Source organism: Eleutherodactylus coqui, chromosome 6, assembly GCF_035609145.1.
Source record: "Eleutherodactylus coqui strain aEleCoq1 chromosome 6, aEleCoq1.hap1, whole genome shotgun sequence".
Taxonomy (NCBI): domain Eukaryota; kingdom Metazoa; phylum Chordata; class Amphibia; order Anura; family Eleutherodactylidae; genus Eleutherodactylus; species Eleutherodactylus coqui.
The window spans coordinates 80,185,341-80,212,884 of record NC_089842.1 but is presented as its reverse complement, the minus strand read 5'-3'; the positions used below and the strand labels follow the sequence as shown (position 1 = coordinate 80,212,884).

The following is a 27,544-nucleotide window of genomic DNA, read 5'->3' as shown; positions in this document are numbered from 1 at the left end:
ATTATGGAACTCTCTGCCTGAGGATGTGGTGATGGCTAACTCGATAATAAGAGGGGCCTGGACGCCTCTCTAGAGTGATACAATAGTATATGTTATAGTCACTGATTACTTCAGAATGGTGGATGATCCAGGGATTATACTGGTTGTCAGATTGGAGTCAGGAAGGAATTTTTTCCTTAAATGAGAAAAATTGGCTTCTACCTCATTGGGTTGTTTGTTTATTTTTTGCCTTCTTCTGGATCAACATTGGGTGGGTAATAGTCTGAACTGGATGGACATATGTCTTTTTTCAGCCTTACATACTATGTTACTATGTATGTTTAAATATTATTGCTTAATAGGCAATTCCCTAAGTAGTACCTGACCAGAGAGGGTGAAAATAGTAGGAGGCACTTCTAGGTTTCCACACATCCCACTGATATCAATAGAGAGGCGAATGTGCTCTTACTACATTGTTGAAAATATTCAAAGAAAAACTCTGCTCACCTTTCATCACTACAATTAATGCAAAGAAACAACTTTATTGAAGAATTAATCTTTTTCTTTAAATTTCCAAAAACACAAACATTGAATAACATTGTCAGAGCAAATACAAGAAAATAAGAAGCAACGAAGGATGGAAAAGTACACATCTATAGAAGTAGTGGGCAATAGGGCCAATGGTGTTATTCACCTTCATGTATCCATTCTGTGTATAGTATTTGCATAATAAAGAATTTATTGGAAAAAAATCTGTATGAATGAATTGAAGGGCAGCATTCAAAAATACAACAAGTCCAACAAGTCCAACCTGCAGGCGAACAGCAAACATCGAAAGGAAATGTACACGGCAGCCCTGAAGTTGGTGAACGTATATGGGTGCACATCTCACAGGTAACAGAGCACTAGAAGGCCGCCTGCACACGTATGCAGGAGCCCGCAGCGGAATCTGACTCTGTGCCCGGCTGGCGTCCGCGTCATCTGAATTGCGGATGGCTGCGACGAGCCGCCGTCAGACATGCGCAGTACAGATTTTTAAAAAATGTTTCTTTTTCCCATACCATTGTAAGCGATGATGCGGAATTCACAACCTTTCTGCAATGTCTATGCTGTATTGGCTTACAAACACTGATGCCAAATATTGACCAAAATATGGCTTTTTGAAAGTGGCATTAAAGCGACCCTCCAGGCATGGACAAACAAAGATGGTCGCAGCAGCTTCTCCGACTACCTGAAGCACACTGTATATTAGTAGAAGGCACTACACCTGCCATGATTGACCAGAGCTGCCCACATGAGCCGTGCCGGCCGGTCAAAGCCGCATGTAGCCCCTTAGGCCGCTCTCACACACACTGCTTTTTACCACGATTAGCATGGCATCCCGAGCGCCGCACTAACCCCGACAACGCTCCCATTGATTTTAATGGGGCTTCTCAGACCTGCGCTTGAACGCAGCATTTGTAACGCGGTGATTTCTGAACGCAGTCTGTTCTATTTTTCCACATTTTCCCATTTTTTAACGCACCTCATTACCCATCACAATGATGGGGTGCATTAAAAAGTGCTGTCAAACGCTGTGACATGCGGTCAAAAACGTTGTTTGAAATCACGGTAAAATGCCGCAATTTAGAGCGATGTTTAACTTAATGCATGTGTGAGAGTGGCCTCAGACTACCGATACCTGCAATGCACAGGTCATCAGAGAAGCGGTTCGGCCATCTGTCCTTCTCCAGGCCCGGAGGGTCGCTGTAAGGTCCTCTTACTTCAGTATTTAATCCGTATTTTCCTGTTCATAATATGGGCCTATGTTAAAGGGCTTGTACCACAAAAAATAATGTTTATAGTTTAAAGGGAATCTCCAGGACTTTTACTATTGATGATCTGTCCTCAGAATAGGTCATCAATAGTTGATTGATAGGTTCACCATGCGAGATCTCCGCCAATCAGCTGTTTGCCAGGCCCACTGTCAGTGCAGGCAGATAGCGCTGTCCGTATTGCAGCAGCCCTGGTTGATACTGCAGGCACAGCTCTCATTGAATTCACTGGAAGCTGTGCCTGCACTACCAACCCTGGCCTCTACAATGTTGACAGTGATATCTGCTTCCAGCGCTGTGTGCACTGATGGCAGCCCAGTAATCATCTTTTTATGGGGGATCTCAATCGGTAGACTCTTGCCGATCAACTATTGTAAATAGTGAAAGTCCCGGACGGCCCCTTTAAATCCAGCCCATAATAATAAACATTTTTATTTTTACATTTATTTGAAAAAAACAAAAACAAAACATAACCCCAGATATTCCAGAACTAATGTTCGAATAGCGCCACCTACTGTCTCTATGCTAGGTCCACCTCAGTAATTGTTCTACCTGCTCACTCTTGCTCCCCTCTCTGCTTGGGTGGGTATGTGGAGGGATCCCTGGTGTGATGAGCGGCTGCCTCTAAAGTTGCTGCGTCTTCTCTGATGTCAGAAGAGATGAGGAGCAAGCGGTACGAGAGGGACAGTGTCCCTGCCGGAAACAAGACTGAGTACATGGGACCACCTTGGCTGGACTGGACACAGAAAGGCTCTTCAGTAGAAACAGCAGGTGGCGCTGTTCTACACACGTATTTAAAAAATGCAACATGCACTATTTTTATCGATCTTGCAGATGGAAAAAGCCCATTGACATCTATGAAGAGGGCGTAAAATACGGATGTATCTATAAATGCACTTATTGATATTATTCCCTATTGGCTAAAGCTTTTGCACAATCAAAACAATTTCTGCACAATTGAAAATAATACTAATGAATGCAAATATAATAGAATACAGCGGCATCCGTCTCTTCAATCATCAGTATTACAGATCTGTATTACGGATGTCTGAGGCCAGATATATGCCTGCTGATCACTTGGGATTACAGAAGCTGAATCCTTCCGCCTTGTTTAGGAAGGGGTTGTCTTAGGGAGACAGTTCCTTTAGCCCTCCTCCATTATCAGCTTGTTCCATCATGTAAAGGGTTGAGTCTGGTAATAAATATATACAACTGATGGTCATGATGAGGATATGGATGATGAGGACAATAAGTAAGGCTTCTGCACAGTGATAGCTCTCTCTTTAAACTGGCCTAAACAATTATAAAGAAGAGCTGCTGACAATCGAGGAACTGGCTGATGAGTAAGATCCAACTTGTCGGATGTCAACCTGTCCTGTAATGCTGTTTTTTCCCTTTAGATAAGCAGTGCTCATCATGCCTGGCAGCCACTTATCTCCTAATTGTTTATAGATGGAGTCATGGCGGATGGTGGTTGGCCATACAGCTACTACATATCTATGGCCAGCATTACAGACTTATGAGTCAGGGAATCACTCAGCTAGCTGATAGCATCATTCATGGCAGTAATGCACAGAGAAGCTCAATTACAGGGGATATTTTAGTAAGCAATGAAGAAGGGACATTGATTATAAGATACATGAAGGACAGTCAAGTACTATTAGCTTGGGTGAACACTTCCCATGTGTGCAAGTTGCGTCCAAGAGGCAACTCACATTGGAGAGCACACAGATACCTGTCCATGTACGATTCGAATTATAATATGATTGTTCTCAGTAAGAGAAACCAAGTAATCTTGTAGATATGATATTTTTTAACCCTTTCCAATCTACTGTCTGACCTCTGAGGACTTTATGATTTAAGGCTGTACAGCTCCGATGTTGGAAGGCATCCGTCGGGTTCTCTTACTGTATATTGCCAGCCTCTCTGCTTACAGAGCCTATCCAACTTGTCACATCATGCAGTACTGGCTTTAGCCAGCAGATAGCGCCATTGTACAAAGTCAGAAAAAGAGTAAGCTCCCTAGGAAAACCAGGATACAAATTGGATTGGAAAGGGTTAATGGTTAACAAAAATACATGATGTTACAGCAAGCTTTCAGGTTCTTCTATCGACTATTCATCAGGCTAAAATGAAACTGGTTTGGATGGGACACAAATATAACATACAGATGCAGAGAGGACACCCCTCTTGATCTAAATAAATGTTCACACACAGAAATTTGAGACTGTTTCATAGGAGGAGGACAATGATGAAGCGGAGGCCGGTAACAGAGTTTACACCGAGTCATATCCAGGTAATGGCGATGATTGATGAGCCAGGAAGTGCGAAATTCCTGAAGAGACAACACAAGATATAACATGGGCTTATGGTGTATCTATACAACAAGTACTGGTGCTCCGTGAGTGATGTGGGGGCTACTTTACCAGCCAGTTATGGACAAAGTCAGTCTATGCTATTTTCAGGTTTAGTTTCCATTCACATGCGGAGCTGCATTCAAAATTCTGCTGGCTGCCACTGCTCAGACATACCTAGCCCTAATAATTTAGCTTCAGATTCCATAATGCTCCTCAGCCTAGTCCTACGCATTGTGGAAAACACCGGATAACTGTCTAATGTTGGGGGAAAGAAGGATAGGGGATGTTGAGTTTTAATGCCTATTGCCTAATCCTACTAGCCGATAAGCCGCAGCCAGAACTGTCTGGTTACAACTTACCTCACTAAACACATCAGGCTTGCATTACCTTATAAGTATCAAATAAGGGAGATGGAATAAATCCTCCACAGTGCCACCTATTGAAAGGCAGCATTCCTTCGAGTCAAAGTGGGACTTTTTATACAAGTCTTGTATAAAAAGTCCCACTTTGACTCGAAGGAATGCTGCCTTTCAATAGGTGGCACTGTGGAGGATTTATTCCATCTCCCTTATTTGCATATTACCCAGAGGAGCGTGCGTGGCCATTTGAGTCTCCTCACTTAGTTTATAGTATATAGTTGCTCTCCCTAAGGAGAAAAGAGCGTTTCTGACCCCTGTCCCTGGCCTCTCACTAGCAAAAGCCAGACTCCTACTGTATACTGATGATGGGCAATAACCCGGAAACAGCTGTATGTACATGGAGTCTGGCTTTGCTTTTGATTCCCAGTCATTGTAACAAGGCTTGTATAAAAAGTCCCACTTTGACTCGAAGGAATGCTGCCTTTCAATAGGTGGCACTGTGGAGGATTTATTCCATCTCCCTTATTTGCATATTACCCAGAGGAGCGTGCGTGGCCATTTGAGTCTCCTCACTTAGTTTATAGTATATAGTTGCTCTCCCTAAGGAGAAAAGAGCGTTTCTGACCCCTTATAAGTATCCTCACACCTACTAGGTGCTCTCCCTAAGGAGAAACTTTAGTCCTTCTGACCCATGTCATAGACTTCTCAGCCAGTCAACCACCTACTGCACACTGATGAGGGGCAACACTCCTAAAACAGTCTATCTGTACATGGTTTATCTTTTCCTTCTGGAGAAGACTCTGGCTTTGGCTTATATTCCCAGTCATTGTTTCAAGGACTGTTACTTGCAGGAATGCTGCCTTCCAATAGGTGTCACTATAGAGGCATTGTTCCATATTTCTATTTGCATATATTTCCCAGAGGAGCAGGCATGGCCTTATAAGTCTCCTCCCACTTTCTATAGGTGCTTTCCACAAGGAGAACCTTAAAGGGGTTGTCCGGCCACACAGGGTAAAAATTTTTATAATGCTGCTGCTTTCCTTTCAGTAAGGATAGTAACACACAGCATACAGGGGCTCAAACCGGCCGGCAGATCAGCTGCAATGTCAGTTTCTTACCTTAGATTCTGATCTTCACTGCAGCTTTCAAAGATGGCGCCTCTGTGCTGCCTTCTCACATGCTCTGCGCTCTCCCTCTTCTGTGTGCGCGCTCCCGATGGTAGTAAGAGACATGAAAAGGCAGGATTTCCCTCAGCTCACATCCTAGCCCCGCCCACGACACGCCCACCTCTATTGAACTGCTCTACAGTCTCTCCCCGCCCAGGCCCCACCCCCTGCTAAAGTAAAGTAAAACATTTCCCCACACACACATGCCCTCATAGTGCCCCTCTCACAATGACCCCCCCCCCACTTCTGTCAGCCGGGTCCATGCACATACACATCACTGCACCCCCCCCTGCACACATCCATCCATCCATCCATCCATTCCTCCATCTCTCCCTCTCCACCCCCCCCCCTTCCCCCGGGACTTCTGTCAGCCGGGTCCGTGCACACACACACACACATCACTGCACCCCCCCCCCTGCACACATCCATCCATCCATCCATCCATTCCTCCATCTCTCCCTCTCCACACCCCCCCTTCCCCCGGGACTTCTGTCAGCCGGGTCCGTGCACACACACACACACACATCACTGCACCCCCCCCCCCTGCACACATCCATCCATCCATTCCTCCATCTCTCCCTCTCCGCACACCCCCCCTTCCCCCGGGACTTCTGACAGCCGGTCTCCAGACACCACGAACACACACACACATCACTGCACCCCACCCCCCCCTGCACACATCCATCCATCCATCTCTCCCTCTCCAACTCCTCCTCTCCAACATTTCTCCCCTTCTCCCCTACTCCCCCTACTCCCTTTCTCCCCTTTCACATAATTTTCAAGCCCCGATGGTGTCTCCTTGGCTCTTCTCCAAGCAGCAGCGGCAGGCAGTCACTCACTCCGCTCTGGTATATGAAACCAGGAAGTGAGTGTACTGCGCATGCGCCGACCGGCGGCGCGCGTCCCCTGCGATGATTAGGTAAAGAGAGCGGTCCCGGCGGAAGAACGAAGGACTGCGCATGCGCGGAAGGGAAGAGGTGCGTTCCAGCGCCGACGAGAGCTGCTGCCGGCCCGACAAGAAATACAGACGATTTCTTGTCGTAACCACGGACGACCGAGGGTCAACACAGGGGGGGCCACCCTAAAGGTAAGTGAATAACTTCTGTTTGCAACATTTTCAATGCACAATGTACATTACAAAGTGCATGGAAATGTACAAACAGAAGTAATGAGATATGATGTTTATGGCCGGACAACCCCTTTAATGACCTTGTGACTCCCTAAACACACAAATGTTTAGATGAGGCAAACACTCATGTGTATGCAGGAGCCGGGGAAACAGCTGTTGAATGATCATTCATCCGACAGTTGCTGAATGTGTACTGGCAGCTTAACAGTGGTCAGGGGAAACCTACTGCCCGAAAAAGCAGGAGAACCTGCAGATAAGCCATAAATGTCTGTGGTGGGAAAACCCTTTTATAGTCTTTGGACGTGGACAGGTTTTCAGACACAACCAAAACTGGACGCAAGACACACAGAATTTAGAGACTGAACCCAAGAATCCTGATAATTCATCCCATCATCAAAATAATATATTACATCTTACAGGGAAGCTTCATGTTTTTCCAGATAGGGCACATCAGACTAACCTGAAATGATGAGAAGCACATCAGCAGTCCAGCACAGGTAGAAGGACCATTGGTAATTGTAAGAGCTATTGAGGACTTTATAGGACGTCTCAGACACGTACAGAGACATCCCGATAAGAAGAAAAATGGCTGTAAAACATAAGACAAACTATTTGAAGGAGCCCCCCAAAATGGTTACACCCAACTCCCATGGCTAATATATCTGTACCATGTCCACTCATTCATTTGTTTGGTTATCCTTACATAGTCATTTGAATATTCTTCCATCCATTCATCAGCTATTTTTATTAATGTATTCAGATCTGCTTCCACAAATCTGTTTGAGTCCTGTTTCATCTACATTGAGTCCTGAAAGTCTTCGGACCCTTTCATTTTTTATTTTTTTTTACACTTTATTTTTCGGTCTTGTGCAAATTTAAAAAAAAATGTTTTCCCCATCATTCTGCACTCAATACCACATAATGACAAAGTGAAAACAGAATGTTAGAAAACTTTGTACATTTTTTACAAATGAAAAACTAACATTTTGCATTGACATAAGTATTCATACCCTTCGGTATAAGACTTGAAATTCCGTCTAGGGGCCTCCTAACATCTCTGAGATGTTTCTACACCTTTATTGGAGTCACCTGCGGTAAATTCAGTTTACATCATTTTAACCCTTTCCAATCCAATTTGCATCCTGGTTTTCCTAGGGGGCTTACTCTTTTTCTGCTGTTATTCAATGGCGCTATCTGCTGGCTAAAGCCAGTACTACATGAGGTGACACGTTAGATAGGCCCTGATTGCAGAAAGGCTGGCAATATATAGTAAGAGAACCCCGACCGACGTCTTCCAACATCGAAGCTGTACAGCCTTAAATCATTATGTCTTTAGACGTCAGACAGTGGATTGGAAAGGGTTAAAAGACACCCCTGTCCAGAGAAGGTCTCACAGCTCACAATGCATATCAGAGTCAAAACCAAGCCAGGAGAAGGAAAGAACTGAATGTAGAGCTCAGAGACAGCATTGTGTGGAGGTACAGATCTAAAGAAGCTTACAAAAGCATTTCTGCTGCACTGATAGTTCCCAAGAGTACAGTTGCCTCATAATTTTTACATGGAAGAAGTTTGGAACAACCTCGACAGTAATCAGGGGACAAGGACCTTGGTGTGAGAGGTGACCAAGAACCCAATGGTCACTCTGGCTGAGCTCCAAAGATCCTGTGTGCAGATGGGAGAAACTTCCAGAAGGTCAACCATCAGTGCAGCCTCCATCAATCTGGGCTTTATGGTAGAGTGGCCAGAAAGAAGCCTCTCCTCAGTAAAAGACACATGAAAGTCGGCCTGGATTTTGCCAAAAAGCACATAAAGGACTAAGACTGTGAGAAACAAGATTATCTGATCTGATGAAACCAAGATTAAACTTTTTGACCTTAGTTTTAAATATTATGTCTGAAGCTAACCAGGCTCTACTCAGCATCTGCTCAATACCTGTAATGATCTGGTTCAGAGTCTCTTGCTGTAACCAGTGCAGATTGGTAGCGTGCTCAGAGAAAGCCAGAGGTTGGTACACAGGTAGGTATTACTTTGCGGTACAGAGGAGCAGGTGAGTAACATAGAGAAACCAGAGGTTGGTGCACAGGTAGGTATCAATTTGCAGTACAGAGGAGCAGGCAAGTAACATAGTCAGGGAAGCCAGAGGTTGGTACCCTAGTAGGTACAAGTTCACGGTACAGAGGAGCAGGCTGGTAGCATAGTCAGGGAAGCCAGAGGTCAGTACACAGGTAGGTATCAGTTTGCAGTACAGAGGAGACAACGGGTAGCATAGACAGGGAAGCCAGAGGTCGGTACACAAGTAGGTATATTAGGTAGTGGAGCAGCAGGTGGAAGTGCTTGACTACTGGCTGGGAGCACAATAATCTCACAAGGAACTGGAGGAAGGGCCAGGCTTTTTATAGCATATCCAATTAGCAAACAGGGTGGAGCCAAAACAGGAACTGGATCAGAAGTACAGGAACAAGGCTGAGATTCAGCAGGGGAATTTACAGCTCAGCAGGGAGAGCTGTAGCTTGCAGTAGAGGAGCTCCTGAGTTCAAGACAATACCATCCCTTCAGTGAAGCATGGTGGTGGCAGCATCATGCTGTGGGGATGTTTTATAACATCTGGGACAGGGAGACCGGTCAGAAAAGCTGAATGGAGCAAAGCACAGAGATATTCTTAATGAAAACCTGATCCAAACTGCAGTGACGTCAGATTGGGCAGAAGGTTCACCTTCCAACAAGACAATGACCACAAGCACACAGCCAGGATAAAACACGAGTGGCTTAGAGACAACTCTGTGAATGTCCTTGAATGGTCCAGCCAAAGCCTTGACTTGTATCCAATAGAACATCTCTGGAGAGACCTGAAGATGGCTGTCCACAGACGGCCCCCATCCAACCTGACAGAGAAGAATGGCAGAAAATCCCCAATTCCAGGTGTGCAAACCTTCTTGCATCATACCCAAGACAACTGGAGGCTGTAATCGCTTCCAATGGTGCTTCAACTAAGTACTGGGTCTGAATACTCATGTCAATACAAAATGTTAGTTTTTCAGTTTTTAAAAATGTACAAAGATTTCTAACATTCTGTTTTTCACTTTGTCATTATGGCGTGTTGAGTGCAGAACGATGGGGAAAACTACATTTTTATTTTGTAAACTTGTACAAGACCACAACATAACATATAAAAAAAATGAAAGGATCTGAAAACTTTCCAGACCCACTGCATATAGCTATCCACCCCTATATTAATTAATTTATACCACTAGCCACTTATTGCCTGTCTTCATTCGTCCATTCATTCACTCAGCAAACCTCCAACCTATTCATTCAATCATTCATCATTCACCAAACTAATAGGCTCATTTATTCATCTATCCTCCAAAATATTATTCACTTATTCAGTTTTAATATACAGACAATTGGAGGGGCCAGGAGGCTGAGCTATAATACCTGCAGGAAGAGGCGTAACATGAAGCTCCTGGGCCCCAATGCAAAACCTGTAACAGGTCGCCCAATTATAATGCTTTATTCCTAGTACTGGGTTTCCTATATGGAAAGGATAGGCCTTATGGGCCCCCTAAGGCTCCTTGGCCCGGGTCTAACTGCATCCCCTATAGTTACGCCCCTGCCTGCAGTTATTCCCTGCCACCCCACCAGTCTACCAGTTCAGGGCCCTGCTTTTTGACTGTTCAAGATGGCTGCAATTTTCTAATTACCTAATGTACACTGTGAACTACTCTGAGTGGTCATTGCTGATCACATGAGCAGCTTTGGCTAATCAGAGAGCAGGTATTGTGCATTGGTTGTTTAACACTATCAATGTAATGTGGAGATTAGATAGTCTGAAGATTGCGTCAGCGGATCAAAAGGATTGCAGAAAAAAAAAATCTAGTAATATAACTCCTTCTGCCTCTGGGCCCAATACAGAATTTTGTCCTGAAAACGAAGGGTCACTTTAATGTATAGAACTGTGTAAAAGTTTTAGCAAGTGTGGAAAACATGCTGCAAAGTAAGAGTTTTTCAAAAATAGAAGCTGTCTAATTGACTCCAAATTTGTTCTGCAGCAGGACAACCACCTTAAACATCCAGCCAACGTCATTAAAAACCATCTTCAGTGTAAAGAAGAACAAGGAGTCCTGGAAGTGATGATATGGCCCCACAGAGCTCTGATCTCAGCATCATCCAGTCAGTCTGGGATGATATGAAGACACAGAAGGATTTGAGCAAGTTTCATCCACAGAAGATCTCTGCCTAGTTCTCGAAGATATTTGGAACAACCTTCCTGCTGAGTTCCTTCAAAAACTGCGTGCAAGTGTACCTAGAAGAGTTGATGCTGTTTTGAAGGCAAAAGGTAGTCACTAGAGATGAGCGAACTTACTCGTTTAGGGCGTTTTTGCACTCGAACACCGCATTTTCCGAGTAACTGACTACTCGGACGAAAAGATTCGGGGGGGGGGGGGGGCGGGGGGTGACGTGGTGGAGCGGGGGGTAGCAGTGGGGAACAGGGGGGAGCTCTCTCCCCCCCCCCCCCCCCCATTCCCCTCTGCAAGCCCCCCGCTCACCCCTGGCCCCCCCCCAGAATCTTTTCGCCCGAATAGTCGGTTACTCGGAAAAAGCGGTGTTCGAGTGCAAAAACGGCCTAAACGAGTAAGTTCGCTCATCTCTAGTAGTTACACCAAATATTGATTTGATTTTTCTCTTTTCTTCATTTATGTTCATTTAGAATTGTGTTCATTACCAAAAAAACTAACTCTTCTAACTTTAAAAGTCCTCTTACTTTGCAGCATTTTTCCACACCTGCCTAAAACTTTTGCACAGTTCAGTACACCTTTCATAAATCAATGTCTCTGCTTGCCCTCATATCCATGGGTCCCCAACTTGTACAGCATCTTTGGCCATAGGTAAGGTCTCGTATTTGGGTTGTGATTAGAGATGAGCGAGTATACTCGCTAAGGCCTTAGTCACACGGGCGTTTTTTCACGCGATTTGCGGATCGCATGACGGATGCGCATCCACAAATCGCGTGACCGATGCGCGCAAGTCGCCCGCAAATCGCCCGAAAATCTGCTCCTAGCCGCGTTTCATTAGAAACGGGCCGGAGCTGTCCAGCGCATTGCATTCAATGGAGACGGCAATAGAGCCGGCTCCATTTAAAGCAATGCGCTGCGGGCGAGCCCGGGATGAATTGTCGGGAAGGGCTTAAATATATAAGCCCTTCCCTGCAATTCATCCTAAAATGTGTAAAAATAAAAAATATATATATACTCACCTTCTCCCGGCAGCCGGAGCTCCGCGCGGCCGTCCTGCAGTGGGTGTGAAGGGGGTGTGAGTCAGACCTGCCCCCTGATTGGCTCAGCGCTGAGCCAATCAGAGGCATGTCTCACTCACACCCATTCATGAATTCATGAATGGATGTGAGTCAGACCTGCCCCTGATTGGCTCAGCGCTGAGAGGCAGCAGTCACTCACCCATTCATGAATTCATGAATGGGTGTGTGAGTGAAACCGGCCTCTGATTGGTCAGGGCTGTGACCAATCAGAGGCAGATCATTCAGCAGGCGGGGATTTTAAAGCCCCGCCGGCTGAATAGTGCCGAGAAGCAGTTCAGGAGAACTGACAGCGGCCGCGGCTGGACTCTGGCTGCAGCGGAAAGGTGAGTATACAATTTTTTTTTATTTTAACACATTTTAGGATGAATTGCAGGGAAGGGCTTATATATTTAAGCCCTTCCCGACAATTCACCCCGCGCACGCCGGCAGCCCATTGCTTTCAATGGAGTGGCTGTATTGCCGGCTCCATTGAATTCAATGGGCAAACATCGTTCTTCTCTGTCACAGCTGTTACAGCTGTGGCAGAGAAGAATGATTTGTCTTCTATATGTTCTCAATGGGGTCGGCGCTGCTGCCGCCGGCCCCATTGAGCGCATATAGAGAAGAGAACAGGAATCGCAGATCGCAGATAGGTGCGATCTGCGATTTCTGTTCTATAATTTATCGGACGAGCGCATAAAAAGCGCTCATGTGTCCGATACCATTGCAAAGTAATGGTTTTATAAAATCGCCGGACGCATGCGCATGCTCAAATCGCGGCAAAAAACGCCCATCTGACTAAGGCCTCAGGCACATTACTCGATCGAGTATTTCCCCACTCGTCTCTAAAGATTCGGGGGGGGGGGGGTGCGGGGGAGAGCGGGGAGGAACGGAGGGGAGATCTCCCTCTCTCCCGCCCGCTCTCCCCCGCAACTCACCTGTCACCCGCGCCGGCCCCTGAATCTTTAGAGACGAGCGGGGAGATACTCGGCTAAGGCACTACTCGATCGAGTAATGAGCCTTAGCAAGTATACTCGCTCATCTCTAGTTGTGATCCCTTTTGGCATCAAGTGGAGGAGTCATATCATACCACCGCACCACCTATCAGCAGTGCCCCTATTACAGGGCTACTTACACATGACTATGGTACTTACCAGATAAGCTTTCCAAGGTAGCAGACACAAGGCAGGCAGTGATTCGTCCTACATGAAATTTGACAAATGTAAGACAGGAAAATATCATCCCAAAGACAAGAAGCGAAGTGGAGAAGATGATGAGCCCTCGGGTGGCATTGATGTTTCCTGGAAGAAGACACAAATAGACAAGGTTCTAGATGACGCTTCTATAGTAGACCCGCTGACCGCTCATAACCACGGTGTTATGATTGTTACTCTGGGATATGTCAGACGGAGAGCAGCCATCATTAGGAATCGCTCACTACATACAAATTTGGTATTTAAGGGGTTGCGATGCAGGATCGGTAAGGTGAGTATCAAGGCCATTTTATACAGTCTGGTTATCAGGCATGAATGTTCATCCAAAAGTTTGTTCCCCCGATCGTAGGTTGGGCTGTGGAAATGGGACAATAATCAGCCAGTGAATGCCCATGCGTCTACTTATCCCTGCTTTCTAGCAAGCATAAAAATATTTAGTAGTCAGCTGTAGACGTCCCTGTTGTACAGCCGGCATTATGGGGATGAACAATTGCAGTAACAATACTTCATCCCCATACTAGTGATTCTTGGCCCATGTAAAACAAATGTGCCAACTGCCATAACTGACATGATTTGTCGACTGGCACTCATTGCATTGCGTTTGTTATTTTATAGCATTCTAAACAATTGGTAAAACATTTAATGGAACTGGGCACCCCCTTTAGGTTCAGTGGGAGTTGTACAGATGCGTGTGCAGTGAGCTCCCCCTATTGGTGACTTCAGGCCGATATCATTTTATCACTCAGCTAGATGACTTTATGTCAACTAGAACACCACTCAACACAATTTTACTGGCACAAGGTTTTTCAATAGATTTTAGCTAATTTTGGGGTGCTGAATCCAGATATGTCATCAGATTGTGTCCATCACATCAGGTTTTCAAGATATGAGATATTGCATTTTTGCTGGAAACTGTAATTTTATGCTCATAGTGGAAGAAGTAAAAATAGGGAAATACAAAAAGTTTATTCATTTTGGTTGTGCTATGGCTGCACAAACCTCTCTTCTTTCACATTCTGTGATGCATAGCGTTTGGAACATCTCTCATCAAGCTCCAGCAGTAATCTGCCATCCTATTGGAGTCCCATCAGCTTTGGTAGCATTCTTCCATTACTTTAATATCATGGTGAAAGCGGTCACCTTGCTCTTCACTAACATCACCCAGGTTCTCTGGAGATTCACCCCAACTGACAATGTAAGTAGTGCGCCTTGATACTCATTTTACACCCATGTGATTGAAAACTCAAGAGCCGCTCCTCCACAATCTCTTGGTAGATGTCAGCTTTCTTGTTCCCAAGGAACTTCTGCAGCACCTTAAAGAAAGTATCCCAAGCTCCAGCTTCTGCCGCATTCATTCTTGTAACGAAGTGGGCATCCCTGAGAAGTGTTCTTATTTGAGGTCCAGTGGCGTAACTATAGAAGGTGCAGAGGTCGCACCACGGCCCAGGAGTCCTAGGGGGCCCATAAAGTCTCTCTTCCCCATATTGCAAACCAATACTATCAATGAAGCTTTATAGTTGAGGGCCCAGTTCCAGATTTTGCACTGGGGCCCAGCAGCTTCAAGTTACGCCTCTGCTGAGGTCCATCAAATATTCCTGCCTTTTTCTTCTCGTCACTGAGACTTGGAAAGGTTAAGCACACGTGGTGGAAGCAGTCTTCACTGTGATAAAGGGCTTTGACATAATTGCTTCATCTTACCAAGTTCTATAGGCAGTGGGGAAAAGACAATTTTTTTCTATCAACCAGAGGATCGTTAATGACGGTTTTGTCACCAGGCGTCAAACTGATTCTTGGTGGCCATTCCTTTTATATCCAGAGGTAACCTACCTGCTGGCCCAGGAGTAAGTTCACTATTTTCAAATCCACATAAATTACCCATCCATCTACATGATATTCCATCATCTCCAGAACAATCTTGATGCTGGCATATCCTTCTTTCATCTTTACCGGCTGCTCTACTAGGATTGAACCATACCAATCTTTAACTGCCTGATATTTTGTTTGGCTGCTGTAAAGAAAGTACGGAGATGCCGGATGTCACCAGAAAAATATCCTTGAGAATAGTTGGTAATAAAAAAAATCCTATACACTGAGCTATATACCATAGTAACAACCTGCAATCCTGAGTAACGGAAAGTTAATATTACTGGTAAAATTCATGAAAATAGGGTCTATCGAAAGCACAAAAACGCGATGTGATAGAGCGTATTTAATTAAATTAGTGGCCAGTAACACTTTATGCAAAAAGATCGCTAAAGCTTTCAATGGCTTGAAAGATTGTCTTTGCGTGTAAATGGGCTTTTAGACTATCAATATATACTAATATATACTATTACACAGTTTGCATCAGGTAGTCAGAGAAATGGTGCTGCTGTCTTAGAACTATTAGATACTGTATTTGCCTGCAACAACCTCTGAGTGACATGTACAATGTATATCAATATGGAGTTGGAGCAGGTTGCATGGTACTATGGCGTGGTGGTGGCACATATTTTCAAACTACAAACTTTACTTAATAACGGTTTGTATTTTAGCACTACATTGGGGGGTACAAATTACTTGAATGTTACTTGAAAACAGACAAATGGCATGACCCCATATGGACACAATACCTTCGCATCTTATAGTAACATAGTATGTAAGGCCGAAAAAAGAGATATATACATCCAATTCAGCCTATTACCCTCCAATATTGATCCAGAGGAGGGCAAAAAAACAATGAGGTAGAAGCCAATTTTCCCCATTTAAGGGGGAAAAAAATACCTTCCTGACTCCAATCTGGCTATTGGAATAATCCCCAGATCACCGACCCTTCTGAAGTTGTCAATGATTATAATATATAATATTGTATCACTCAAGAAAGGTGTCTGGGCCCTCTGGAAGTCTTTTAGTGAGTTTGCTTTCACCATGTCCTCAGGCAAAGAGTTCCATAGTCTCACTGCTCTTACAGTAAAGAACCCCCTTCTATGTTGGTGTAGAAACCTTCTTTCCTCTAGACCTTGTTACAGTCACAGTCTTGGCTCTTGTCCCAATCCAGTATGCAACAAATCACCCAACTATCTCCATATGGCCATAGACCGTTACAATCTCTAGTACACGGTGCCTTCACCTGTTTCTATCCTGTAGGGGCCACGTCTCTCCTAAGGAGATGCAAGACATCGTTGACGCCACTACACAGTAAGCACATTATGCAAAGTACATTGTCTCAGGTCTCTCCCTCAGGCTACTAACACCTCCCCGCTACACTTCCAATGTCAGGTGTCTCGTTGTGCACTTGCATACGTCACACAATATATTAATGCTTTAAACGCGGTTTACCGCACACATATCCCTCCAGCAAAGCATCATGGATTCCGGGTTACCAACAATTCCCTTAGTTAGAATGGATTTATAATACCCAATAAACACTGATAGAAAACATCATAATGAACTCCTTACCGCTTTCTGTTACTTTAGTACATATATTTTTGGTACAGTTTTGCCACAGTCCGGCATGGAACAAGTTTGAGCCAAAATTCACCAGCCAGAAGTCACTGAGTGTCCCGGTGAGCACGAGAACAAAGGCGAGAATGGAGCAGGTGAGTCCAACGATATTCATCAACAGCATTGTTCACTGTGTAGTAAACACCAAAAACCAAAAAATCCTGAGGAGAAACACAAAGGAGAGTCGTAATGTGTTACTGTATCCAGATAGCGGGGTTTTATGTGCAGAGCCAAATTCTTGTACATAGGCAGTATTATAGTACTTGGTTGTGGGACTAACGCAAAACCACCTATGTGAGACAGGTCTATTCTCAACGAGATGATAGTAAGACTCCGATAATATTTGTGGAATGTACACTCATTGTAAGAAAGAAAATCGCTAGAAGGAAATCGAATAAAACTTTCTTTGTGTGATTGTAACGTTGATATAAATAGGTGATTACAATATCAGAGCCTCTAGTACCCTGTTGTGCCACATCTAGCTTGGATATAGGATGTGATACGGGCGGGCATGGAGGCTCTAGTACCCTGTTGTACCGTCTCTAGCTTGGATACAGGATCTGATACAGGTGGGCATGGAGGCTGTAGTACCCTGTTGTACCGCCTCTAGCTTGGATACAAGATGTGATATGGGCGGGCATGGAGGTTCTAGTACCCTGTTGTACCACCTCTAGCTTGGATACAGGATCTGATACGGGTGGGCATGGAGGCACTAGTACCCTGTTGTACCGTCTCTAGCTTGGATACAAGATGTGATACAGGTGGGCATGGAGGCTCTAGTACCCTGTTGTACCGCCTCTAGCTTGGATACAAGATGTGATATGGGCGGGCATGGAGGTTCTAGTACCCTGTTGTACCACCTCTAGCTTGGATACAGGATCTGATACGGGTGGGCATGGAGGCACTAGTACCCTGTTGTACCGTCTCTAGCTTGGATACAAGATGTGATACAGGTGGGCATGGAGGCACTAGTACCCTGTTGTACCACCTCTAGCTTGTATACAAGATGTGATACGGGTTGGCATGGAGGCTCTAGTACCCTGTTGTACCGTCTCTAGCTTGGATACAAGATGTGATACAGGTGGGCATGGAGGCACTAGTACCCTGTTGTACCACCTCTAGCTTGGATATAAGATGTGATACAAGCGAGCATGGAGGCTCTAATACCCTGTTGTACCGTCTCTAGCTTGGATACAAGATGTGATACAGGCAACATGGAGGCTCTAGTACCCTGTTGTACCTCCTCTAGCTTGTGCAAGGACTGTGGATGTGGAACCACTGTGTCAACCTACTGGGTATGTGAAAATCCGATCCAGCTCGGCCGACAGCCAACCCCAGCGTGGGAGGTAAGATACCAGATTAACAGCTCCGTATATGGATGGAAACTAGGAAAATATCTTGCCCTGAACTGATAACCAGAAGAGGGAGACCCGTGCCTACAAGCGGAGCACTCATCCCGATAAGGACAACCCCAACAGTCTTCCTCTAGGCACTGACTTACCCTGCAGCCATGGATCCCGCTGTCTCCAACTATGGAGGTTTTCTTGAATTATTCCAGGAGATGATGCATCAATGTGAAAGGCAAGAGCAAATCTTGGCGTATCTTCACAATGTGAGTTCCCGTCTTTCTAATATTCCCCCTGCCATAGCGGTACCAGAATCCCCCATGTACTGTAAGGATTGTGGAACCACTGTGTCAACCTACCCAGTTACGCGCAGTACATTACACGGACGTACGCAGTGCCACGGCCAGGCTCACAGCTTAGATCTGCTGCGGGCCTTCGCAAGCAAATTCCACATACAGCCGTGTGAGCCTGGCATTATACCGATCGCTACCTGTAATACATAATTTATAAGAAGCCTCAGGAACGCTCGCCTTCCTGCAGTTCCAGCTTGTTGAGTGCCTTCTGTGTGAGACCGCCGCACCTCAGCAAGATTAGGAAGCCTCACAGAGCGCCACTCTTTACACCCCATCCCTGCTGCAGAGGTCTAGAAATACCCCCCCAAAAAGTGTTAGGTTTGCAGCAAGCATGCGAGGAAGAGGGGTACCCGCTTTTATTGCCCCATTTGCCCATCCTAACCAGCCTCTGTAATTACCCCTGTTTTCCGACATACCACACAGTTCTACATTATTACTTTTATCTAAGATTTAGGGAACGCCAAAAGCGTGCGGGGGGGGGGGGGGGGATTATTTTTAGGGAGTCAAATTGTTTTCTGCACAAGTGGGCAACGGGGTCTGGAATTTATTCAGTTCTGCCTTGAAATCTTAAGGTTGCTCCCTCTATTACAGGTCTAGCCATGTATCCAGTAAGTAGATTGGTGTTGTAATGGGTATGTTTCTGAACACAGGACAAACGGGGGTATCCATTTTGGGATGAAAGTCTTCATTCATATGTGTGCTCAACAAAAAAAAAATGTTTTTTAACTGACACAATTGCCAAAAAAATGGAAATCATATTTTTTTTCCTTCTGCTTTGCTTGGATTCGCTCAAAAACTGTGAGGTCAAAATACGCAGTACACCCTTAGATGAATTTGCTACGTGTCTATTTTTCAAAAAGGAGTCATTTGTGGGGGTTCTCGTTTTGGCTGCTCAAGTGCTTTACAAGTGGGCAATGGGGCCTAAAACACCTTCAAGCAAAATCTCTGTTTTGAAAGCCACCGTCTGCTCCTTTCGGTTTGGGCCCCACTGTGCATACAGACATTATATTTGAGCCACATTGGGTATGTTTCCGAACACAGGACAAACAGGGGTATCCATTTTGGGGTGGAAATCCTTATTTCATGTGCACTATAGAAAAAAAACCTGTCTTTAAAATGACATATTTCCAAAAATTTGAAGTCTCATTTCAGGAGTTAATGCAATTTAGAGGAGAAAAAATAAAACTGAGGGGTCAAAATACTTCTGACCCCCCTCAGTGAATACATTAAGGGGTGTATTTTTTTAAATTGGCTAATTTGTGGGGGTATCTATCATTCTGACACCCATGAGCCTTTGCGTCCTTGGCTTGGTGTAGGAAAACAAAATGAAGTCCAACATGTGGTGAAAAAACAATGTCAGAATCACTTGTATCTGCAAAAGCTTTACGGAGTTATTCTATGTTAAAGAGACACATGTCAGATTTCCAAAATTTGGCTCCGTCACTAAGGCGCAAACAGGCTTGGTCACTAAGAGGTTAAGCTACAAGCTGTATGTGTATGAGGTCTTGCCTTAGACCATATATGAGTCTGAAATATATAAGAAACTGCACTTATGTGTCATTTAAAAACCCACAGATGACACAGGATGTGCAGCGTTGTGAGTGTGAGAACCTCCCTGAGCCCGATCTACAATCAGATATTATAGCTCTTTAGATAAAGCATTATAATAGTCATTATAAAGATTACGCCGTCAGAATAACTTACTATATATATGCTCCCTCCTTATGACAGCTCTTAGTATTCAACAGAAATGAGTATATGACTTCTCCTTATGAGTCCTGTATCTAAAGCACACCTGCCAACCACAAGGCCTGCCACCTCATTTTATGTGGCCCGTTGGCCGTGCATTAAACCTTAACCAGGCGTTTCCCAGGCAGTGCCGAGATACACCGGAGTCTGTGTAGAAGCGCTGCTCCGACCCTTATGTAGTGGCTGGCGGTCGTAATTGCAGGTGCAGCTGTCATTGAAATCATTACGACTGGGGCCACTATAGGGGTCATTAATACTACGGGGGTCACTGTTATTACTGCAGTCACTTTGGGGGTCATTATTACTACTGTGGCCACTATGGTGGTCACTATTAGGGCTCATTCACATGGGCGTAAGCCCATTTCGGTTGTTAGGCCTTAGTCAGACGGGCGTTTTTTCGCGCGACTTGCGCATGCGCATGCGTCCGGCGATTTTTTAAAACCATTGCTTTGCAATGGTATCGGACGCATGAGCGCTTTTTATGCGCTCGTCCGATAAATTATAGAACAGAAATCGCAGATCGCACCTATCTGCGATCTGCGATTCCTGTTCTCTTCTCTATATGCGCTCAATGGCGCCGGCGGCAGCAGCGCCGACCCCATTGAGAACATATAGAAGACAAATCATTCTTCTCTGCCGCAGCTGTAACAGCTGTGGCAGAGAAGAACGATGTTTGCCCATTGAATTCAATGGAGCCGGCAATACAGCAGGTTCCACTGAAAGCAATGGGCTGCCGGCGTGCGCGGGATGAATTGTCGGGAAGGGCTTAAATATAGAAGACCTTCCCTGCAATTCATCCAGAAATGTGTTAAAATAAAAAAAATATATATACTCACCATGTCCCGGCAGACGGAGTTCAGAGCGGCCGGCCTGCAGTGGGTGTGAAGGGGGTGTGAGTCAGCCTTGCCTCTGATTGGCTCAGCCTTGCCTCTGATTGGCTCAGCGCTGAGCCAATCAGGGGCAAGGCTGACTCACACCCCCTTCACACCCACTGCAGGCCGGCCGCTCTAAACTCCATCTGCCGGGACAAAGTGAGTATATAGATTTTTTTATTTTTACACTTTTCTGGATGAATTGCAGGGAAGGGCTTATATATTTAAGCCCTTCCCGACAATTCATCCCGCGCTCGCCCGCAGCGCATTGCTTTCAATAGAGCCGGCTGTATTGCCGGCTCCATTGAATTCAATGCGCTGGACAGCTCCAGCCCGTTTCTAATGAAACGCGGCTAGGAGCAGATTTTTCGGGCGATTTGTTTGGCCCCGGTCACGCGATTTGCGGATGCGCATCCGTCATGCGATCCGCAAATCGCACGAAAAAACGCCCGTGTGACTAAGGCCTAAAAGTGCACTGTGCATTTGCACAACCAGAAATCGCTTCTGCCTGCGTTTTTCGGCTGCTTCGGCATGCTTTTATATGCACAAATACACTGCGTATTTGTGCACGCAAAAACCACAGGCTCACTGAAATGGTGCGCAAATACGCCCGTCCATTTACTTCAGTGGCCTATTGTGGTGTGTAATACGCACTAAAATAGATCAGGCCTTGGATATTTTTACACAATTGCACATCTCATGAAAAAATGCTCTCATGTGAACGAGCCCATTGAAATCAATGGGTTCTATTCACTGCATATTACACACGCAAAAATTGCGCAGATAATACGCTGCGCAAATACTTTCCTGTGGACGAGCCCTCGGTGAAAATTAGTTTGACACCCGTGCTCTAAACAGTCAAGTGAGCAAGTGCATTTTTTTTTGGTTTTTGGCATCATTTCAGAACTACATTAATAATGTGGTTGCAACAGTATACAGGATGCAACTGTAACTGGGATATATTGACGACGTGCTGATGGTTGCGGCTGATGATGTCACTGATATAAATAACAGGATGTACAATGTAAGATTTACCCGTCAGTGTGAAGAAAGATCAGCTGATTTCCTGGAAGCATGGTAAAAGTATGGTTACCCGGGGTTATTGTAAATGCATTATCATTTCCTGTGTATAACGCTTCTTCCAGGCACTGAGAGCCCCCCACCACCTGGACGTAGGCTTCTTCTACTTAATTACTAGCCCCTCGTTCAGTGAGACTAGGGGCTCCACTACAATTAGTAGTTGTGCCATGCAGCCAATCACAGGCTGCATGACTTTTTTTTAGTATGGTGGAGTTGGCGTGCATCAACAGCTTGACTCTTTCTGTACACGCACCTCCGGTACAGATGAATGCGAAATGCACCCAGAAAGAGTCAAGCTCTGTGCACACGCCAATACATTGTATAGCGGCTCTGTCTGGTATCGACTTGAATCGGACTGAGCTGCTCTCAGGTCATGCGACCTAGGAATGTGACATCACATGCCCGAGAAGAGACCATGGCGCCTTCAAACAGTTGCTTGGCGGGGGTCGCAAGCAGCGGACCTCCAATATTCTAATATTGATGACCTATCCTGAGGTTAGGTTAGCAATATCTTAGTTTAGGACAAACCCTTTAATCTAGAGCCAGTGCAGTATCCCAGCGGCGACCTAGACACGAGGCCCGCGCTGGGCAGCTGGCGGGGTAGAGTTGGCACTTGTCACGGTGACTCTACCAGACTCCTCCCCGGAGGGATGCACGCAACCTCGGCCCAAATACTGCTAGGCCTCTTCGAGGCAAGACTGGAACAGCAGTTACCTGTATACGTGTGGTGGACTGTAGACTTGTCACGCGTGACGCCACCGTTCCTTACACACCGGTTGGATCCTGGTCGGGGAAATGAAGGAAGCCCACACACAATTAACTTTAGTACCTCAGTCCCTGGAAACGGACAGGGGCTGGAACAACTTTACTTGAAGCTTGTCAGAGTATAACATTACACACGCCAGTGCAGGAAAGACAAAGAATGTGAGGTCAGGGAGGAGACACATGATGACACCGGTCCTACAGGCCACATTATCTGTAAGGTACTGCTCTTGGATAGGGAACACTCCGGAGAAGGATGGGGATAGAAACACTCCACAGACATTCACTCAGCACCTGAAGACACTCTGCACGGCAGACTCTCCTCTTCAGTTGCTCCTTAGAGGTGCTACCTGGAATAGCAGGCCTCAGGATACCTCTCCTCTTCCTCCATCACTTCACCACATGAGGGTTGAAGGTACCCCCATGTGGCTGACACTCCACTCCGCACTCAGTCGTAGAAGGTGACAGAAGCCGTTTCTTGCTCTGAGACACTCAAATTTATAGGGTCTAACATACCACATGACAGGACATAAATTGATACTTTTCCAGACATATCCCAGCCTCTTTCAGACATTAACCTCTCACAATCTGCAGCTGTGTTAGGCCGCCTGCAGACGAGCGGGTCGGATCCGGCAGCGAGAAATCTCGCCGCGCGATCCGACCCCAGAGCCTGCAGGGACGAGCGCGTACTCACCCGCGCCTGGCGGCCCCGGCTCTTTGATGTGCCGGCTGCCGCGCAGCCGGCGCATGCGCAGACCGGAGCCGGCGGCCAGGTGAGTGCGTGCCCCGCAGAAAATTAGAACATGCCGCGGTTTGTTTGCCGCGCGAGATTTCGCGCGGCCAAACCGCGGCCGTCTGCATAGGAGTGCGTATTGTAATGCACTCCTATGCAGACTTTCAGCGGCGGAAATCCCGCGGCGGGATTTCCGCTCGTCTGCAGGCGGCCTAATACACATAACAGCAGACGAGACACTTTGTACAGTGCATCCACATTGAAGACATGACATGTATAAAAATTATGGAGGGGCCAGAAATAGGTGTTAGGGAAAGTTTGGATTAGCACCCATTGCCAGAGACTTTTTCCCGTATGGGCACCCAATTATACTCCCTTCACCTTATCCTAATATAACTTTGCTTTTTGTTTTTGCCAGTGAAAGAAAACTCTTACATTTTGAACAGATATAGACCTAAAATGATTCTTAATCACTTACCGGCCCATGACATACACGTATGTCATGGGAGGGAAGCAGTTAACAAGAAGTGCCCTATATGTTTGGCATGTAGGTAGCATGGGTTCAGGAGCTAAGCCCACACCATCCTCAATGACATCCAGCTGTAAGTGACAGCCTAGGTCCTGCTGCAACAGCGGAGATCACCAATAACCCCATAAGGCACATTTACATGCAAAGATAACCTTTTAAAGGACTGAAAGATTGAAAGATTTTGCAATCTATTTGCATAAAGTATTAATGTCCATTAACACTTTATCATCTTCATTTGTATGTAAAGGGCCTCCAGGAGCTGTTTGCAGAGCCCAGCTTGTAATTAATCACAGCTGCATTGTTCTGTTCGCGGTTGACAGCAGATTGCAATGTTATTTGCCGGCTCCTGTGGAGATAACAGCATGCAGTCTACTGACAGATAAATGTGACTACTTTACCTCTCAGTAGCTGTATGATGGATTTTAAGTTCGTTGAAATCATCATTCAAACGAAAAGTGTCCGATGCCCGCGTTTACATGTAACGATTATCGCTCATTTTCGGTCATTTGAAGGAATTTTGAGTGATAATCATTACGGGTAAATGGGCCTTTATATAGCGTGATTAATGTTGATCATGAAATGTACGCGGATAACAGAGAGAGTCAGGTTCCTCTGTGATGTCATTGGCCCTATGCCATCCAATTGTGCAGAGCCAATGGGTTGCCATCATAGTAAAGAAATAATACACTGCAGTACAGAAACACTGCAGTGTATTATGTAAGCACTCATAGCATCACAGAGGGACACAAAAAAATGTAAAAAGAAATGGTGACAAAATATACACTTTCAGGGTGCCTACCCACTGGTGATTTTTTTTCCTGCGATGCTAAATTGCGTTTTGCGTTTTTTCTGAAGAGCAATTAGCATAGAATGTGTTCTTGTCCATTTGGGGTTTTTTTTTTAGTTTCGTTGCAATTTTTCACATAGGAACTGTCAGTTGCATATGTCTCCTTATTTTTCTCTTAATGCACCCATGATTGTCAATGGAAATTAACGAAAAAGGCGCAGAAAACGCCGCGAAAAAGGCACGGAAAATGCGCGAAAAACGCAGCGTTTTTCACGCACGAAAATCGGCAACGCCAGTGGGTGGGCGCCCTAAAAAAAAACATTTTTGTGCAGTTTTTCATTTTCTTGTTGAACAAGATATGAAGAAAAAAAATACACGTTTGGTATCAGTGGATCCGTAACGGCCCCTACAATAAATAACACACATTCTTTTTTTAGCCCACGTGGGAAACACTGTGAAATAGAAGCACAATGAAAACAGAGCCAATATGCTGTTTTTGTTCATTTTACCTTCCAAAAATATGCAATAAAAGTGACAAAAAAATTGTATGTAGTCCAAAATAGTACCAACAAAAACTACAGCGTGTCACACAAAAAACAAGCCCTCACTCAGGTCAATAAAATAAATAAAATAAATAAAATAGGTATGGGATGCCAAAAATAAATTATTTTCCTAAAAAGAGTTTTAATTTTGTAAACGTGGGAAAACCTAAAAAAAATATATCATTTTGGTATTGTTACAATTGTACCAACCTGCAGAAAAAAGATATCATGTCATTATACTACATGGTGAATGCCATGAACAAAAAAAAAACACTGGTAGAAGTGATGTGCTGTTTCACCCTGGTCCGCCCCTCCCCCCAAAAAAGAATAAAAGTTATACAATACAGTATATTTACCCCAAAATGGTGCCAATGAAAACTGCAGGTTGCGACACAAGTATCAAGCCCCCTATGGCTGTGTAGATGGGAAAATAACAAAATTATGGCTTTTGAAAAGCTGTCATGCCCTGATGTACCAATACCAAACTAGGTTGCTTCCTTAAGGGGTTAATACATACCCAGGTAGCAGAGCTGAGTTTATTTGTAAAATCTTTGGACCCACACAGTGATAACTGGCGAGTTCAGATCAAGTCCTCGGTTTGCTGCAGTCCTATGTAAAGCAGCAAATAATTCAATCCGATATGAAGTATGCCAACTGATAAACTCAGCTCTGCTACATCTCCAGAGGCACTCAGAGCAGCATGAAGATCAGTTACCTTATTCGGGGGAGCGTTGTCTCTGCTAGCTGGCTTCCTGAGTGGTCTGGCTGGTTAATGTGACTATCTATAGGGGAGCGACTGAGAAAAGTGTCACCTTATACCATCACTAACAGAAATGGTGTGAGATATGAGGGTGGTCTTTATATACCTGCTGTATTGCAGGAAACCCTACAGTTTGCAGCCACAGAACCTACTAACTGATGAAAAGCCCAACGGCAGTCACTGCAGGCCAGCATCAAATAAGTTCTATCTGGTCTTGACTTTTTATAAAACCGAGATATTTCCTCAAACGAAGAAAGATTGCCTGTATAGAGTATAGTCAAACTCCCTCGGTCTCCCTTTATATTGTAGTCCCCCAATTACAGACCCCTAAGGAGTCCTGAGAATGGAACTCCCAGCAGCCGTATTTCTTTCTTCAGGCCCTGAGAGTCGCTTTAAAGCTCCTGCGCCCCAATGTACAATTTGTATCGGGGTCCCCCCCTTACCATTTATAGTACTAGTGTCTAACGTGGGCTTTAGACCTCCTCCGGCACAGGGCTTGGTTGTGACTGCTACCTTTGCACTGCTTCTAGTTAGCAGAGATACACAGGGTGCTTTCATTTTTGCAAACTTTTTGGTGCAAATAGAAAATAATTATTTTCTCACATACATGCTTAACACTTCAAGTTGGTTACTGTCACTTTAAGTGGTACACAGGTGTAATGGTTACAGTCCTAAGAGAGGTACACAACTTGATGGTTTCTTTTACACTTTTCTATAGGAGAACAATCGAAGCAGACTTGTACAATCTCCTTATGAGGCCTAAGGGTTGGCTGAGAGCTCTTTCCTGAACCTTCGGTGTGCATTATACCACAGCACACCACTTAGTTATTGTTTGTGGGGTTGCACAAACCTCTTGTATATAATGCCATGCTATCTCCAGGGGTCACTACACATTTTGAGAATCACCCAGACCAGCCTCAGCAGTGTGTGAATAGCATGCAAGCCAATAAGACTTGCATTTAACAGAGTGCAGTCCATTTCTGCGCATTTCCCGTTCGCAGAGTCCGCATCGGGGTTACCACCTCCTGCAGAGTAAAAGCAGTACACACTTCAACTTTCACTTCAGTCATAGCACATGCTCCAGTGGTCCCAACCATCCTGAATACAGGCAGCTGTCACACTGTTTCGGGGGGAAGGGTACTCCACCGGCCTGTCCCATTGCTATCACCTCGGGGTCTCACCTCCAGAAATCCTTTTACCTATAGTAAAGGCACTGGGATGTGATCACACTTACAGG

At 45.2% G+C, this 27,544-nt stretch overlaps 1 protein-coding gene across 1 annotated transcript; it reads right to left on the bottom strand.

The window, feature by feature from the left end:
* Positions 1-512: 512 nt before the first annotated feature.
* Positions 513-26,365, bottom strand: LOC136632272 (voltage-dependent calcium channel gamma-1 subunit-like). Its single transcript, XM_066607046.1, has 5 exons — positions 26,263-26,365; positions 16,750-16,955; positions 13,252-13,398; positions 7,265-7,393; positions 513-4,128 (listed from the first exon to the last, which is right to left on the bottom strand). Exons 2-5 carry the CDS (start codon positions 16,916-16,918, stop codon positions 4,070-4,072), a joined length of 504 nt encoding a protein of 167 aa, XP_066463143.1. The 5' UTR covers positions 16,919-16,955; positions 26,263-26,365; the 3' UTR covers positions 513-4,069.
* Between the last annotated feature and the right edge of the window lie 1,179 nt (positions 26,366-27,544).